Below are 17,869 nucleotides of genomic sequence, written 5' to 3' on the forward strand. Positions count from 1 at the left end.
AATTTTGTATTCATAAAATCAAGTGAATGATAGTATGAGATAGAACTTTATTAATCCCATTGAAATTATTGTGCCAGAGGTTGAGTCAAAGATTACAACAAGAAACATTGGCTACAATTTTAGATGGATATGGATAATGGAGTAATAAGTATTACACGTATAATAAGTGATACTGACTCCAGTGCAAAAAAGAATGACAATATTTCATTCCATTTAGATCACTAACAATATTATGTATGATCAGTTATATTTTGTCTCATCCTCTTCTCAGTTTCAAGGCTTGAATACCAAGATAACGTCAAAAAAAGTTTCAGATAAATAGTACAATTAGAAAAAGAAGAAAGAACATAAAATAGAAAAGCATCAGTGGGATAGTTTTACTTGTCTTGGAATTGAAATTCAAAGAATAAACTACACACAAAAAAACCCGTGTGCTGGTCTTTGCGCGCTATTTCCACCAGGGGGCAGCACAACACCAGAGAACACTGGACGTCGCGGGAGAGGAAGACTCCTGCCGTCCAATCAGAGCGCGGGTTATTCTGGTGCTGGCCAATCTTCTTCCGCGGTGGATGGGCCGTTATTGAAGATGTTTTAGGTGATGAGGGGGTCATGTGAAGCCAACTTGCTGGGACGGAAAAACCTCTTCGCGGAGCCCAAAGTTGGGGGCAGTCTTCTTCTAAACATGATCTCCTTATCTTCCATTCTGGCGCTCGGATTGCTTTCGTCTGCGCTGGGCACAAACTTCCACGCGGGAAAAAAATTAGCAACCTGGAGGCGGCTGCAGCGGGAGTTTGGCGGTGATGAGGAGCGACAAAGTTTGGAGAAGTCTGAGCTCTCGAGGCGAAGCGCAGGACTGAATGAACAGACGTGTTCAGCTCTGCCTGCAGTGGAGGCAACCCTGCGCAACAGCACCCACTCTGTAAGTCACTTATTTACACGTTTAACTCCCTGTGGCGAAACAGTCCGCGTGGGCAAGACGAGTTAAAGGGAACTCACGAGCTACTTCCATGTGTCTGTGGTGTCTCGGCACATGGAGCCGCTCAGTATGTCCACACTGTAAACAATGATGACTTAACGCGAGCTTTTCCAATGTGACAACATGAGTGGAGCTGGTTGTGATTCGGCAGCTCTGTGGGAAACACTGCAGTAAAGCAGATTAACTGATAATTAAAATGCTAACACGTTGTCATAGTGTGTTGCAGCCCTGCTCTTGACTTCAATCAGCATTACAACACCTAAATATATTCACTTTACTGTAATATATGACAAAGAAGAAATACATATTGATGTCATGTTATTAATACACACGTGATAATATATTGTAAATAATCCAGCACCTCTTAAATCTGTTTATATACACAGTATTATGAAATATTCTCTTTCTCTACATCCTTACACCTGTATTTTTGGTATTAATTAGTCAGAAAAGAGACTAAATACCGCAATATTGGTATTTATAATTCTTCATAATTTACATTGAACTGGTGATAATATCCTTAATGTGTATTCTTTTGGCCGTGATAACGTGGTGAAAATAAAATATGAGTATTTGCCATTTTTGCTTAGAAGAAGAAAGAAACAATTCAGCCATTTTTGATTTTTTGAGTTTTGCTATTGTCAAAATATTTGGATATTATGTCCTGATTTCCTGTTTCATTTTCCTATTTTCCCGCCTATTGTTACTCTCTTTCTTTTTAAATAATTTGAAAAAATGTAGGTCGTCAGTATTCTGGTCAGTGAAAAGAAGATTCTCCTACACAATGTATTTCGTTGTGCTGTATGTTGATCATTTCTAGCACATCCATGTCCTCTTGCCTTCTCTTTCTTCTTCCAATCTTGAACTCTTTCTCCTTTTCAAGCCTAATCCCACATTATAATAGACCAAAGGACAACTTCTGTTACTTTAGCACTGAACATGTTGTAATAGGAAGCACAACAAGAACAACCCAGATGTCCAGAGGAATGTTCAAGAATAACAGCTCGGTCCAAAGCTTCAGAGCAGGACGGTCTGACTGTGTGTGTGTGTGTGTGTGTGTGTGTGTGTGTGTGTGTGTGTGTGTGTGTGTGTGTGTGTGTGTGTGTGTGTGTGTGTGTGTGTGTGTGTGTGAGAAAGCGTGAGGGATGGACAAAGTGGAAGTTACATCATTTCTGTGGTTCAGACACTGGGCTGAGCCTTTTGAGCATGAAAACGATTCAGCGCGCAGACTGAGAGCCGACCCCTCCCGTCTCCTCTGGGCTTTTCTCCTTCAAAATATTTTTTTTTTTTTGATGAATTTAATCTGAATGCCATCGTGGGATTTGGTTTTCTGTTATCAGAGCTGCACTTCTAGATCGATCAGTCGTGCATACTCTTTATTTTTGACTTTCCTGTGTAAATTGCCAGATCAGACAAGTGAGTCAAACCTACTCCTCTGGTTCTTATATTCTATTTTAGGCCCTGATAAACTACAAGGATGTGTTTTGTCAGCCAGCCTAAGGTTTGTCTCATTTATTTAGCCGACTGTCTGGTTTACAATCTAGTTTGCTCCTACTTTTCTTTTTTTCTGTCTTCACTCCGACCCGTTCTCGATGCCCTCTGGACAAAAGAACGTAGAGTAAAAAAAAAAAGAACGTAAAAAAACTTTAAAAATCTGAGTGAGAACATAACTGAGCCACAGTTTGGAGCACCAAGAAAATCAGCAGAGTTGATGTTTCACATAAAGAGAGAAAGTGTGTTATGGAAAGTACGGGTTTGTTAAGGTAAAGAGAGAGAGAGAAACAGCCAGAGAGAAACTAGAGAAGCACTTGTAGATCCAAAGGGAGACTTGTACTTGAAATTTTGAAGGTGGAGAAATACCAAGTACATGTTTGATCTATGTTTGCATTTAATTGCATCCATTCCTCACTCCAACAGTGCTAACAGCCGATTAGCGTGAGGAAAGTGAATCAACAGCAAATATTTTAAAATCTAATATTTATGTATTTCAAGCAAAAATGCACAAAAACATTCCGGATCCAGCTTCTGAAACGGGAGAATTTGCTGCTTTTCTCTGCCCTGCGGCAACATAGATTGAATCAGGGCTGAACCAAAATGAACAGCCGGTTATTTTCTTGATTTATCTATTTATTGTTTCGTCTGTAAAATATCATAAAACGGCCAACGAGGCTGAGTTTCTACCACCGTGCTAACGGTTCTGTGAGGCTGTACCCCGTGCTTTGAGCTACATGCTAACACGCAGAGACAATACTAATATGCTGATTATGTTTATCATCTCAGTTTAGTGCAAACATTTGCTCATAACTTGCAACGAACACATGCTGTGCTTTTTATTGCTCAAACTGTTTTGTAAGCCAGAAAAATGATTTAGTCAAGTGCCGTGTGCCAAAAATACCAGGACGTCCGACTGTATCCGGTTGCATTTTTGCAGAATGTAAGCCAACAATCATGTACACCAGCAGATACACGTTTAAAGATCAGGTCAAAGTTCAAGATGCAAGGTTATACAAAATAATTATTGCATGCATGCAACAGTGAACACTGAACAAGAACATCTTTGCCATCCATAGAGCCGTGCTGCTAGCAGGGCTACAAACAAACAATGAAATTAAAACAACTTTCAATGAAAAACAAATAGACATTAATACGACCCCGGCTTTCGTCTCCGCCCGCAAAAACGTAGCGCCGCCTCAGAGGAACGGTGGACACAGCCTCGTGTGTTTAGATCAGAGCCGAGAGCTCGACCTGCTCCTCTGAAGTTTTATGTGTGTAAACGCGGTCGAAGCAGAAAGGTTAAAAACCCCGAGCAGAAGAACAAGGAGCTCATTGTGTCAGAGTCTGACCTCTGAGAGAGGACTTCACTGAGCTCACACCGTGTGTATGTGTGTGATAAACACACTTGCACATCATTGCTGTGCTGCTCTGACAGTCCGATGTACTGACACACATTGAGTGTCATGAGTTGTGGTGCAGAAGCAGCAAAGACGAGCCTTTTAAGAGCAGATGTGAACCCTTGAATTCAACATGACTCAGCATGAGGTCACGTCTGGTTTGTGAGGCCCCGTCCAGCCGAGTCCGACTTAGCTCTTGATTATTTTTTTTTCGCTGACTAATAAGTGTCTTTTTCTTCTTCTCCTCTTCACAGTCTCTCTGTACTCGTCTGTTTTCCCCATCACAGAACAGGACAGACAGATTTTTCAGCTTCACATTGACTCCCTTTTACTCTTCTCCAGTTATGGGGACAAGGCAGATTTTACTTGGACACAGCCGTCTCAGACTTTTCATTGGACCTGCTTTAGAATTTAAGTGTTGATCGTCTGGGGCTCAGTGAATTTGTTTCTGGAGGTCTGCTTTTTCTTTTTCTGTAGTCTACACTTGCTTATGTTTGGACAGGAGGGCAGAAATATTCTCCTCGACCACTGAAGTCAACTTGATTTCTTTTGATCCAAGTCCTTAAATCTCAAGTGTGACAATGACACAAACAGTTAATTCTAGTGCTGGGCAAAGCAAAAAAAAACAAAAAACATGCCGTTAACGCGTGATAAAATTATTGTCGGCGTTTATGGATTACTACGTTAACATATTTATAATGCGTTACCGGTTCCCAGCCCTAGAATTCATATCACCAAATAATGCTTTCGTTTTGAAAGATGTTTTTAATTTGCCTCGTACTTCAAGGACAGAAGTGAAGAAGAGACATTTGGGAAGTGGGAAACCTGACAGGTACCAATGTTCCTCGACAGATCTGAAGCCCAAAACACTGCGGTTTCATGCTCGAGACTGTTGTTAAGTACAGGAAACGTTGTGCTTGACATCTTTTAACTGCTTAACATATTGAATGGGTGACTTGCAAGGAAGCTGACAAGCGCTTTACTGTTTGAGAGATGAAATAATAGTTGGATGCAGCGAGGCTGTGATGAAAAGAGTTATGTAGAGGAGAGGTGGAAAGTTGTGTTCACACACTTGAAACGGCCCGGCAAGTTTCCACTTGGACCTATTTACAAGGAGTTTCCAGCAGCCAGACCTGGCCGTCTCCGGTGGCTTTATAGAGCGCTATGCAGACTCTCCGGGGCTGGACTACACCTTGTAAACATCTCTGCCCTGCCAGCACCAGCAGAAGAGAGGGGAGAAACCTCCGGGGGCGAAATATGTCGCTGAAATGACCAAACACTTGAAAAGTTACTCTGAATGAATAGAATGGGATCTTGTTTGCACTCGTTTTGAACTAAAAGAGTTGTTTCTACTCCTCACCTATTATAATATGACTTAATTATTAGGTATTATGTAACTGTGAGGTTTTGTTTTTCGATTTCAATTCCGATTTTAACCCTTTTTACTAGCTTGTATTAACGTATGTAAGAATGAAAATGAAGGTTTGTGCGTGTGTGTGTCTTGCTGTGCTCGGGACATTGGTAATTGTTTTGTTCTCCCACCCGAGCTTTGTCATTTAGGCCGGAATGTAGGTCACACACGCAGAGTGCATTCAAATGGCCGAGTTACTTTGACCAATTAGAACAATTCATTCTGTCCTCTTGACTGAAACAAACGTGTGTGTGTGTGTGTGTGTGTGTGTGTGTGTGTGTGTGTGTGTGTGTGTGTGTGTGTGTGTGTGTGTGTGTGTGTGTGTGTGTGTGTGTGTGTGTGTGTGTGTGTGTGTGTGTGTGTTACTCGGTTGATTTTCCGACAGTATTATGCAAAAAAATGTCTCAGAAATATTTTAAACAATCTAATTCCGGAAACATTTAGCTTTTTACCGAAACACTTTTTCCCCTCCTTCTGTTCCAGTTCACGTTCAAAGTGAGGACCATGGGCTCCCTGTCACTGGCCTGGGTGGGCGATGGCTCTGGGGTGAGTGAAAAATATATGACTGAATAAAAAAGGGGGAACACATGGAGAGACGGTTGCGTAACCCCTGCTCCCTTTTCCCCAGGTGCTGCTGGTGTTGACGACGTTTCAGGTGCCGCTGTTCATGATGCGCTTCGGCCAGTCCAACCTCTACAGGAGGTGAGACACGCCTGGCTGGCGGTTGATAAATTGAGCACAGTACATTATTTGTCATAGCCGTGGTCGGAGGGGGTCTAACAGCAACTCTGTCACTGTGTCAGTGAAGACTATGGGAAGACGTTCAAAGACGTGACGCACCTGATCAACCACACCTTCATCCAGAGTGAGTTTGGCATCGCCATCAGTCCCGACCACTCCGGCAAGGTGAGCCCAAGTGTGTTATTCTTTACTTTTGTATACGCTGAAGATGCCTTTCACATCCAGCTTGTACCTTACAGAAGGATTTGTGGTTGGTCTGTACAAAAATACGTACTGTTGCCTCCATAATAACACATGAAATACTCGCAAAGCAGATGACTGATCTTTCCTGAAAGCTCCTCCCTGTGTGTTTGTTCTCAGGTGATGCTCACTGGGGACGTGTCAGAAATCGGCGGCTTCAAACTGTTTCGCTCGCAGGACTTCGGCATGACCTTCGACCCGACCGACCTGCCGTTCGAGCCTCTCATTCAGATGCTGTACAACCCCGGAGACTGCAACGTACTGTTGACGCTCAGCATCACGGTAGCAGCAAGATTAGCATCGCTCTACGTCGGTTATGTGTCTTGTTGTCTTGTTTCATACGGCATTTCCTAGTGTTTGTTCTTGTTATGTGTTTTTTTGTCTGTTGTGCACTGTGAACCTCGTCTGTTGTCTATGGTGACAAATGAGTTTCCTCACTGGGGATAAGGAAAGTTTTCTATCTATCTATCTTTAATCTTCAGACTCCAAACCTCACTTCCTAGTTTTGAGATTGGATGAAGTAAACTGAACTGGACCAAGCTCCCTCTCTTAAAGCTGGACATCTGTCTCAATAGCTCACTGTCTTGATGAGGCATAAATTAATACTTCTATCCACACTTTTCTTTTTTACTGACCGAGCCTTTTCCCATCAGTTGGACCTGTGGCTGTCTGAGGACTTTGGCGCCACCTGGAGGAAGATCCATGACAGTGTTTGCTTGGTCAGATGGTGAGTAATGTCCCTTAAATCATCTGTGAGGTGTGTGTAATTTAAATTAACAGAGAATATGGAGGTAAATATGTAACAGATGGCCCGATATATAATCGGGCCATCTATTTATTTATTTTTATTTATATATATATATATATATATATATATATATATATATATATATATATATATATATATATATATATATAAATAAAAATCAAGTCAAACTTGAGGGACTGATAGAAAATCTGCTGCTGTGACTTCATGTCATGACCATATTTGAACATTGTAGCAATGTTGTATCAATGCATCGTGTATAAAGATACAATAAGCAATATTATCATGTTTTATCATATTTATCATGGCAATACTATTAGCATATATTTTGCAATACTGTAATATCTTTTATTTGTATGAAATATTCATAGTGTTTTTTCATCACAATTTATCATATAGCAATACTATTAGCATATTTTATCATATCATAGCAATACTGTTAGTATATTTTGTCACATGGGAATACTATTAGCATATTTTTGTGCAATACTGTTATATATTTAATATTTTGTGCCTTATTGTTTTACTTATTTATGTTTTACCTTAAGTTATTGTAATTCTGTGTTAGGAGGACCGAGCAAAATAAGCTTTTTATTGTATAGAATAAACTGTCTGTTCTCTGTGCGTATGACAGTAAAAACATCTTGAGTCTTGAAAAGGGGTGTAGGAGAATAGGAGTGTGTTTGTGTGTTCTCGTCTATTGTTTGTTATTCCAGCTGTTTTACTCGCTGCACTCTTCTGACTCTCGTTTCAATCGGGCGCCAAAGTTCATGTGAGGTTGCGGCGCCTGCGGTTGTTAGCGGGAACTTTGTGATCGCTTTTGCATGACCACAGCTGTTATTTAGGCCCCGACCTAAATTGACTGTGTAGAGAGAGAGAGGGAGATGGAGAGAGAGAAAGAGAGAGAGAAAGAGAGAGAGAGAGAAGAGAGAGAGAGAGAGAGAGAGAGAGAGAGAGAGAGAGAGAGAGAGAGAGAGAGAGAGAGAGAGAGAGAGAGAGAGAGAGAGAGAGAGAGAGAGAGAGAGAGAGAGAGAGAGAGAGAGAGAGAGAGAGAGAGCTGAGGCTGCTGTTGGACTGAATCGTGAGTCAGCAGCAGCGTTGTTATTCAGCCCACAGTGCTTGAGCTGGCAGGATCTCTGCATCGTGAATACCTTTGTCCCCTTTGGCAGCGAACAAAGCCAGAAAGGGCTTGGAGGGGTCAGTGTGTGTCTCGCTCTCACAGCAATTAAAAGAAACTGTAAAATATTCAACATTCACTGCTTGATACCAGGTTATTTGACAAACACTATAGCTGTGCGATCAGGCATAATGATACAACACTTGAACTGATTTATTCACTTAGAAATGTCCTTATTTTCAAAGAAAAGCCATGTTTTTAACATTAAATGGCATCATAAATACACTCTATACATTGTTAATGTGGTAAAAGACTATTCTAGGTGGAAACGTCTGGTTTTTAATGAAATATCTACATATAGGTGTATAGAGGCTCATTTCCAGCATCACTCCAGTGTTCTGATGGTACATTGTGTTTAATAATCGCCTCAGAAGACTAATGGACGAGTAGAAAACCCTTGAAAATCCTTTAAAAAACAACTTAAAACCTTTTGAAAACATTTACAAACCCTTGAAAACCCTTTACCTTGTACAGTGATGTCACACAGCTGAAAACAGCTCTGCTGGGGAGAGAAGCTATACAACTTTTCTTCCTTTGAGCTAGTTGAGGATCTGCGGCATCACATTTGTGGGTTCAACAAACTCTCAAAATGGCCAGAAAACGAGAACTTTCATGTGAAACTCTCCAGTCTGTTCTTGTTCTTAGACATGAAGGATATTCAATGTGAGAACTTGCAAAGAAACAGAAAATGTCTCAGGGTGACCCCAAACTTTTGAACAGTAGTGGATATATACAATGTATTATTAATTACCATGCACAAAGCAACAAGTGGTGACTCTTAAACAGACTACAATTAACACAATATTCATCAGTTTTATCTTTACAAATAACTAGAGGTACTGTCGGTACAGTACAGTTAAACACGGGGTAACTCAAGGAAGCATGGAGACGTAATTGACTTCAAGTTGGTACATGTGACCCAAAAGTGAATGTACTGTCAGATGGAAAGAAAAAAAAACGTTCCTTTCCCCAGAATTCTTCCTTCACCGTTTTTTTTTTTTTTCTCACATATAGGGGTCCAAAAAACAGCATCTACTTTACAACAAACTACAACGGATCATGCAGTAAGTGAAGACGCTATCGTCGCCTACACACCTGAAAGTCTGCGATACTTCCAGTGACTCCACTTTCTCTCTGTTAGGTGATAAAGGAATGTTGGAGTTAAGGAAGACAGCCGACTACGGTCGAAGTTTTCAGACCATCGCAACAAGAGTTTACTCCTTTGTGCTGGGAGGTCGCTTCGTATTTGCCTCCATCATGACGGGCACGGTACGTATATATGTGTGTGTGTGTGTGTGTTTGAATGTCTAAGCACATTTTTTGCCTCTTTGGCTTTGTGTGTATGTTTCTTGAGAGACATAAATCAAACCAATACATACATTTTTGGAGAAATGTTTCAACTCCAATGGTCAGGTCACCCCCAAAAATATGTTTTCTTACTTATCACAAGTAATATTGAGACATTCTTGACTCTTTTTAGTGTTTTCACATGCTCTGGATAAGAACAACCATATGGTGTGAACGCACGCAGTATACGTCCTGATCAGAAAACATGATCGCTTCAGCCAGACCGCATGTGGAGCTGGTTTTGGCTCATACTGGGATAAAGTCTCAGCCAGCGACGCATGTGATTACATTCTGATGCAAAGAAATTCTTTCCAGTATCACCCAACTCCCCTTTTCCTGCAAGTTCCAATGTTTGCTTGCTGGAGCTAGTGACTGATTAACAAATGATTGACCCCTGTCCGTCTCATGGCTTTCCTTGACTTGGGACAAGTCATGTTGAACACCAGACCCACTGAACCAATGTGATCTTCATCCACGGGTAAAATTGAAATAATGAAAACTTTATTTATTCCAGGCATATATGCCATCATCCAGATACTTTAACCAGATGCAGATCACATGTTAAAAATAGGTGTAAATAGGACATATATATTTGATATGCTTTTGGATTTGGGCATATCATATTTGTGCATGCAGTGTGTAGTTCAATCTTTTGACTCGGGTGCACTGGCACTTTTGTTTTACATGGCTTAATATATTTCTGAATTATAAAGCTATCAAGGAGCTGCTATCACAACGTGTGTGTGTGTGTGTGTGTGTGTGTGTGTGTGTGTGTGTGTGTGTGTGTGTGTGTGTGTGTGTGTGTGTGTGTGTGTGTGTGTGTGTGTGTGTGTGTGTGTGTGTGTGTGTGTGTTAGGGTACAGAGCGTATGATCCACGTGTCAGTCGACGGAGGCGAGGTGTGGAATATGGCTCAGCTCCCTACGGTCAACCACGAGCAGTTCTACTCCATCCTCACAGCCAATCAGGACATGATCTTCATGCACGTGGACAACCCTGGAGGTTAGAACCAGAGAGGAAGAGGAGGAGGATGATGATGATGCCAATAACAATAATGTAGATAATACAAAATAACCTTCATGCTAACTGTTGCATGGAAAAAGATACTGAAGCTGCAAAAAGTTTCTCTGTGGGGTTCAGTAAGTAAGTGTGTGTGTGTGTGTGTGTGTGTGTGTGTGTGTGCGTGTGCGTGTGTGTGCGTGTGTGTGTGTCAGACTCCGGTGTTGGAACCATCTATGTGTCAGACGACAGAGGAGCCGTGTTCTCCAAGTCTCTGGAACGCCATCTTTACACGACCACAGGAAGCGACACCGACTTCACTGCCGTGACTTCCCTCAGAGGCGTCTACATGACCAGCGTCCTCACAGAGGGTCAGCGCACTACATTATATATGTAATTACACATTCAAGGGGAACCTTCTCGCTATTATTTGACTTTTTTTTTTTAATCTTATGATTTTTTTGTGATTACAAATTACATATGAACTGCATTTTCTTTCCTAAAAGCAGTTGGGCGAGCAGTACTGCCAACTCATTATCATAGGACACCTTACATACATTTATGACTCAAGATATTTTAATATGTGCACGTATAACAAAGTTACTTGTGCAATGAGAAGCTTATTTTACTGTCCTCCTACAAACCTAAATACAATAAAAGGTTAAAAAAAGGCAGAAAATATAGTAGAGGTATTGCACAAGAATGCACAAACAAGTGTATAAAGTGTAATATGTACATAAAGTCACAGCAGCAACCGTTCAGTTCATGAATTGATTTCTTCATTTATTTGGTCAATATGAATCAAATAAAACAAATATTTCTTAGGACTTGACCCTTGTGCGACAGGTAATATATCACACTGAATATCTCATCACATGTATGTTTTATAAACTATAGAATTGATACATGGTAATTAGTTGCAAAGAGGGAAATGGTTGAGAAACTATTTCTTCTTAATAATGTACAGTATATGTGTGAAACTCTAGCATGGACGCATGAGTGAGCTGCTGCGAACGGAAAACCTTTGAATTCAATAAACTACAACATCCACACTGCTTTCCACTATTGCTATCTTTGATTTTCAGATTGCTTGTACATTCAGTTTTCTTTTTGACTCTTGAGATTTTTAACCCTTCAAGAAAAATTTCAGACAGCAGCTTAAAAATGTTTTAAAAAGATGTTACAAGGAGTGTTAGTTTGTATTTTATTGTCTGCGGTCTATAAATGCTGAATTGCCGATATGGATCTTGATGGTATTTATACATGTTATTGATTGCAGATGGTGCAATGGAGACAGTAATCACCTTTGACCAAGGAGCAAAATGGCAGACGCTGCGCAGACCACATAACAGCCACTGTGACACCGAGACCTCGACCAACAGGCCCAACAGAGTGAGACACACAAACACGACCGTTCAAAAGTTTAGGGTCACCCAGACAAAGTTCAGTTTCTTCTCAAGGTCTCTCATTGAATATCCTTCAACTCTAATAACAAGAACACACCGGCGAGTTTCACATGAAAGTTCTATTTTTCTGGCCATTTTGAGAGTTTAATGAACCCACAAATGTTATGCTGCAGATACTCAACAAGCTCAAAGAAAGAACAGTTTTATAGCTTCTCTCACCAGCAGAGCTGTTTTCAGCTGTGTAGCATCACTGCACAAGATTTTCAAGGGGCTTTAAAGGGATTGTTAAGGTTTTAAAGATTTTTTAATGTTTAAGTTGTTTTTTACTCTCTTTTTTTCTAGGGTTTTTAGCTGTGCTAACATCACTGCACAATTGTTCTCTTTTACCACATTAACAATGTATATAGTGTGTTTCTGATTCATTTAAGGTTATCTTCATTGAAAAAAAAAACCCAGTGCTTTTTATACACAGTTATACACAGTTTATTGGAATATGCACGTGTATGTAGATGCATTGAGTGTGTCGACCTGGCACCAACATTACTTTAATTATTGTGTCTTTACAGTGCAGACTTCACATCCACGCCTCCTACAGCACCACCATGAAGATGAACGTCCCGATGCTGCCTCTCTCACAACCCAGTGCTACGGGCCTTATTCTGGCTCATGGTAAAGAAACAAACTCACCAAGATGTCTTCACTCTGAATCATTTCCCTGCATGTTTAAATGCCTCACAACAGCATTCGTCCTCTGTTTCTTCAGGTAGCGTTGGAGATGCAGAGTCCGCCCTCTCCCCTGACGTGTACGTGTCTGACGACGGAGGCTACTCGTGGCTGCTGGCCCTCAGGGGCCCCCACCATTACGCCATATTGGACTCCGGAGGGCTGCTGGTGGCCGTGGAGCACACCAACTCACCGGTCAACCAGATCAAGTGACTACAACCGAGTATAGTCGATGACGTGGTTATTCTAGGATTTGTTAGTTTTACTGTTCACTTACTTTCCTCTTCCTCTCACATTGTCAGGTTTTCGACAGACGAGGGGCAGTGCTGGCACACGTATAACTTCACCAGCGACCCGCTTCACTTCAGCGGTATGGACAGCGAGCCTGGCTCCCGCTCCATGAACGTCAGCCTGTGGGGCTACAGGAGCGACTTCAGTAAATGGGTGGTGATCACTGTCGACGTCAGGAACCTCCTCACCAGAGACTGTGAGTGTGTGAGAGAATGTGGCTGTAACAGAAAGTGTCTCGCACTTTGACTTACTATATATTAATATATTATGTCTATGTGTGTGAAGGTACTGAAGGGGACTATGTGCAGTGGCTGGCTCACTCTACAGACCCCAGTGGATCCAATGATGGCTGTGTGCTGGGCTATAAAGAGACCTTCTTACGCCTGAGGAAAGACTCTGTCTGCTGGAACGGGAGGGAATATGCCGGCTCCAAGAAGCTGTCCCCTTGTACATGTACAATGGCCGATTACCACTGGTAAAATACAAATATATATATATATATATATATATATATATATGCTGTAGTGGATCAAGCTTTTAAGATAAGATAGTGGCGGGTGACCAACAGTGAATAGTATATTTTAATCCCGCAATTAGTGTAACGACGAGACTATATAGAGAACAGATTTATACAGTTTCTTTCTGTACATTTGTAACTCTGTAATACCAGCTGAGCTTTTGTTTGGTCTTACAGTGACTTTGGATATCACCGGACAGAGAACAGCTCAGAGTGCATCGAGCAAGAGGACATGAAGGGTCATCCTCTGGAGTTTTGCTTAAATGGGACCACCGAACAGCTTCAGACCAGCGGGTGAGGACGCCTTTTTAAAAACATCTTTGCTCTGTCCTCTATTCCTCACTTTAGTTTACAAAAAAAACTCAAACTTATATAGAAAATGTATACAGAATGACTCAGGTTATGGATTATATGAACAGCACACAAGCAAACAATAATTCAGGCACTGTAAGAAATAGTGACCTCACCAGCTAACAGATTATTAATTAAACAGAAAGTGTTGAATGTGTCCTTACTAAGGTGTCTTTAGTGTATTTTACAAGAAAATATAAAAGATAAGATAAAAGGTCAAAACCAAATGTGAAAAACTTGAACTTCATTTATAAAACAGGTGATTATGTTTCCATCTCCCTCCATTAGTGGTATCAATCTTATCTTAGGTTGGACCTGTGTCATTTTCAGTGAGTTTTGTCTTTCCTACCATTTAAGCTACCGGAAGATTCCAGGAGACCAGTGTGAAGGAGGTTTTAATCCAGGCAGGAAGGAGACGGACCTGAGGAGGATGTGCACCAGCAACGCCCTTAATCCAAACTCTTTGGTCAGTTCTGCTCTGAGAATGAGACTAAGTGGGAGTAGCTACACGGTTAAACATTTGTCACCTGTTTCTAACCAAATTATTAACTGCATTTCTATCAAATCTCTAAAAGAAAGGGCAAATGTAGGTTTCCATCCACATAATCCCAATATTAGGAGTTGGTTGTACCAAGATAAACCGTTGATGGCGCTAATTCTCCAACCGGGTGCCATAAATCCATTGAAGAAGACGTGACATGGTTAAACGTATAATAATGATGACTTTTTATCTCATAATTATGACTTTTTATCTCATAATTTAAACTTTATTATCTCATAATTATGACTTTTTATTTTTTGTGGCAGGAACGGGCTTCCATTTAATGCTTAGATTGAAATTCAAACAAGTGGATGGAAACACATTCATTGTTAGAACTTTAAGTTCAAACTCAATCGAATTGAGCTTATTTGCTTTTAGTGTTTTATTTTCTGGCATCCTCAGGCTCCTGAACAAATCATTTCTGTTGTGCAAAACACAGTTATTCACAAATGGGAATGATGAATTGCCAGTGAAGCATATATTTTTACACTGCGGTCAGGCAGAGTGAGTCGCCTGTGGGTGTCCACCTTCTATTTGTGCACTTGGGATTGTGTGAACACCTGCAATGTCACACGGTTCCTGATACACTGTCAGCTCTCAGCAAGGTAATCTCAGTTACTCTGTACTTTGTCAATTCATCTGCTGTGAATGATGCAGTGTGTTTTTTCAAAGGTTGGTTTTTAGGGTTCTCACAGTCATGAAAAACCTGGAAAAGTCATGGAATTTTAAAATCTTTATTTCCAGGCCTGCAAGTAATTGAAAAAAATAATATCCATAAAGTCATGGAAAAGTGTAATATACGTTCATTTACGCTGAGTTTGAAATAATGAATATGCTTTTTAAAGAAAAAGGCTCAAAATATAAGCAGCATACATACAGGCGTCTATGTAAATGTTTATTCTTTTAATCAAACTCTTGTCTCTCATTCATTTGAGTCATTTAAGGTAAACTGTATGCTTTGACTCCTCATTGTTAGTTTAAATACCACATTTTATCACTTTTTACTGTTTACACACAGATTTCACTACGTGTTTGCTCATGTACATTTGGTTTGAAGTCATGGAAATCCATTGGTCAAAATGTGTATGAACCCTGTGCTTTCTGCATTGGGATTTCTTCACATTTTCATCCATTTCTGCTTCTGTATCTCTCAACAGGTTGAGAACAAGGTGCCGAACACCGCTGTTATAGTCATGGTTGTCATCGCGATGCTTCTGACTGGCGCTGTCGCAGGTGTTTGGCTGGTGAAGAAATATGTCTGCGGAGGACGGTCAGTCAACTGCATTTCACCTTTCCACACACTTTATGCAGACAAATAAACGCTCTCAATACTCTGTTCGTTTCTAATCTGCACTCATGTCGTCATCAGGTTCCTCGTGCACAGATACTCTGTTATGAGGGAACATGCGGAGGCTGATAAAATCGAGGGAGTCGATGACATTGACACTCAATACATGGAGGCAGGAAAATCACAGTACAATGAAGACTCTGATCAGGTATCTAATACTTTGTAAAAGGCACCATTTTAGGTCAACTTTGGGATTCTTTTTTACTAATTTGTGTTTTGTCTCTTCACAGGACCTTTTAGAATAAGAGGACATTTCTTCCACTCAAAGGGTCTACATTTCACGCAGTCTTCCATGATGCCTGTCGCTCCCACACGTCATTTAACATCAGCTTCTTACTTCTTGCTATCCCCCCCTGGTGGCTGGAGGACTTAACAGCAACTCTCATTGTTTCCTTCTATCAGTTGTCTCCCGCAAAAAAGGCGAACCAGTGGTTCGGGGGGAGAGGGTAGAGGGGGACAAACCCGGCGAGGAACAGAAGAAAGCCTCCGGGGTCCCTGGAGAGCTTTTGTTGTTTCAGTCACAAAGAGTCCTGTAGAGACACTGAGTCTGGATACGTGCTCTGTGTGTTTCCTCTCATGCTGACCTGAGAAGATGTGGCCTTTTTATATTGTGATGAACTACAGAAGCACAATAGAGAGGTTAGATATAGACACTTCAAGAAAGTTTTATATAATAATAGTTAAGGAACATCCAAGCAACAGTAGTTTTTGTACTCTGTAAATGAAATACAATTCTTACAATACACAGTCCTGTTATGCACGGTGGCCATTTTAACATTTATTTTGTCAGCTTCACCAGTGACAAAAATGAGAAACTAATATCTTTTTCGGGACTAGACTACTCACTACGAGTTACCGGTTACTCGCATGTTATATAGAAGTTGGCACTTTTCATTTTAACAGCAGCTATTTTATTGTACACGGTATATACTTTTTCCTGTAGAAATGGACCAGAAAGTTAATCAAGTGCTGAACTTTACATATGTACACTTTCAGTACGCTATTAGGGCTTATAACAGAAATAACATTTTGAATTCACACCACTTTTAAAAGTAGGTCAGATATAATAATTACCTAATAATTAAAGACTTGAATGATTGCCAAAGCACTTTTGTCTAGTTTTCTTATTGTCGAGGTGAAATCTAATTTTCCCCCATATCGTCAATACCAATATGGAGTTGTCTAAAAATCTTAATGCACATGCAGGCGTAACCATCAAGATAATCAACTGTTTTTAGAGACTATGCACAACCTGCTGTTTGTATGGCTAAATATTAGAATTTTACTGATGCTGCCTTTTTAAAGCTACTATTAGTCGTCTTATATATTGGTGCATCCCAATTTGATAATCTCACATATGTTACAGAGCAACAAAATAACTAATTCATTAGATTAATATGTCTGGTGCCCATAACGATTCTGGACTTTATCAAGTTAATTGAGTTGCATATTGTTTTCCAGTAGACCTTTAATTGTTTTATATGAACTGTTGAGATGAGATGTTGGCTGGCTACCATTTCTATTATCTGCAACTATTGGAACTGTACATTTTGACACGTGCAGGTCTTATGGCCGATGCTTGTGTTCTCCAGCAGAGTGAGTAATATCCCAGCGAATAAGCTATTGTAATAAGCTGGCCTGATATAGAGGCATATTCTCAAGGACTGTTGGCTGGACTTTGTCAGATATGAAAGCACACTCATATGCTTGATACTTTGTTATTTACACAACTGTCAGAAAGAACAAAGCTATATACTAGACTTATTGATTTATGTTTGCACTGTATCTACAGATCTGTGAAAAAGTTGCATTTGTGCTTACTTGTATATCTAATTTTTGTAAAGTGTTCATGCCATGCGTTTTTCATTCCATCTTGTTTTCTTTACTTTTTTTGATAGAATATCAGAGATGAGTATCTTTGAATTAAACTATTCCATAGCACAAAACGTGTTGTAACAATGTTTGCATTAATTTTTGACCTAATCTTGCTTACATTCGCTTAGTCGGTTTTGGATTTTGTTAATGCAAAATGTCATTAATAAAGTAATACTTGATTCAAAGTCAAGTCAATAAAATACATGTAAAGTATGTTTAATGCAAAATACAGCCTATGCTAAAATGTAAAAAGTTGATGTTATCTTTGAC

The 17,869-nt window shown here is 40.3% G+C and overlaps 1 protein-coding gene across 2 annotated transcripts; it reads left to right on the plus strand.

Annotated features, from left to right (window-relative positions):
• The first annotated feature begins 594 nt into the window (after nucleotides 1–594).
• On the plus strand, nucleotides 595–17,812 carry LOC137796817 (sortilin-like). Of its 2 annotated transcripts, none has more exons than XM_068594972.1 (20): nucleotides 595–919; nucleotides 5,762–5,824; nucleotides 5,907–5,980; nucleotides 6,082–6,184; nucleotides 6,380–6,541; nucleotides 6,913–6,986; nucleotides 9,217–9,266; nucleotides 9,344–9,471; nucleotides 10,406–10,550; nucleotides 10,763–10,918; nucleotides 11,827–11,939; nucleotides 12,520–12,622; nucleotides 12,717–12,885; nucleotides 12,979–13,163; nucleotides 13,253–13,442; nucleotides 13,662–13,778; nucleotides 14,193–14,301; nucleotides 15,534–15,646; nucleotides 15,746–15,872; nucleotides 15,955–17,812. In XM_068594972.1, the coding sequence occupies exons 1-20, from the start codon at nucleotides 599–601 to the stop codon at nucleotides 15,967–15,969; spliced, it is 2,517 nt and encodes an 838-aa protein (XP_068451073.1). In that variant the 5' UTR covers nucleotides 595–598; the 3' UTR covers nucleotides 15,970–17,812. The 2 variants fall into 2 exon arrangements, with proteins under 2 accessions (XP_068451073.1, XP_068451074.1); XM_068594973.1 differs by lacking the exon at nucleotides 595–919 and adding an exon at nucleotides 2,244–2,392 and having other exon boundaries at nucleotides 15,955–17,810.
• The last annotated feature ends 57 nt before the right edge of the window (nucleotides 17,813–17,869 follow it).

This window comes from Clinocottus analis, unplaced genomic scaffold (assembly GCF_023055335.1).
Source record: "Clinocottus analis isolate CAN_PGR_092001 unplaced genomic scaffold, fCliAna1.0.p SCAF_3, whole genome shotgun sequence".
In the NCBI taxonomy this organism is placed as follows: domain Eukaryota; kingdom Metazoa; phylum Chordata; class Actinopteri; order Perciformes; family Cottidae; genus Clinocottus; species Clinocottus analis.

Excerpts from the sequence above, each read along its gene's own strand:
- LOC137796817 (XM_068594972.1), top strand. The coding sequence starts at position 599 with ATGAGGGGGTCATGTGAAGCCAACTTGCTGGGACGGAAAAACCTCTTC. Across the intron at positions 6,185-6,379 it reads GTCCCGACCACTCCGGCAAG|GTGATGCTCACTGGGGACGT; the intron begins GTGAGCCCAAGT and ends GTTTGTTCTCAG. Across the intron at positions 15,647-15,745 it reads AAATATGTCTGCGGAGGACG|GTTCCTCGTGCACAGATACT; the intron begins GTCAGTCAACTG and ends TGTCGTCATCAG.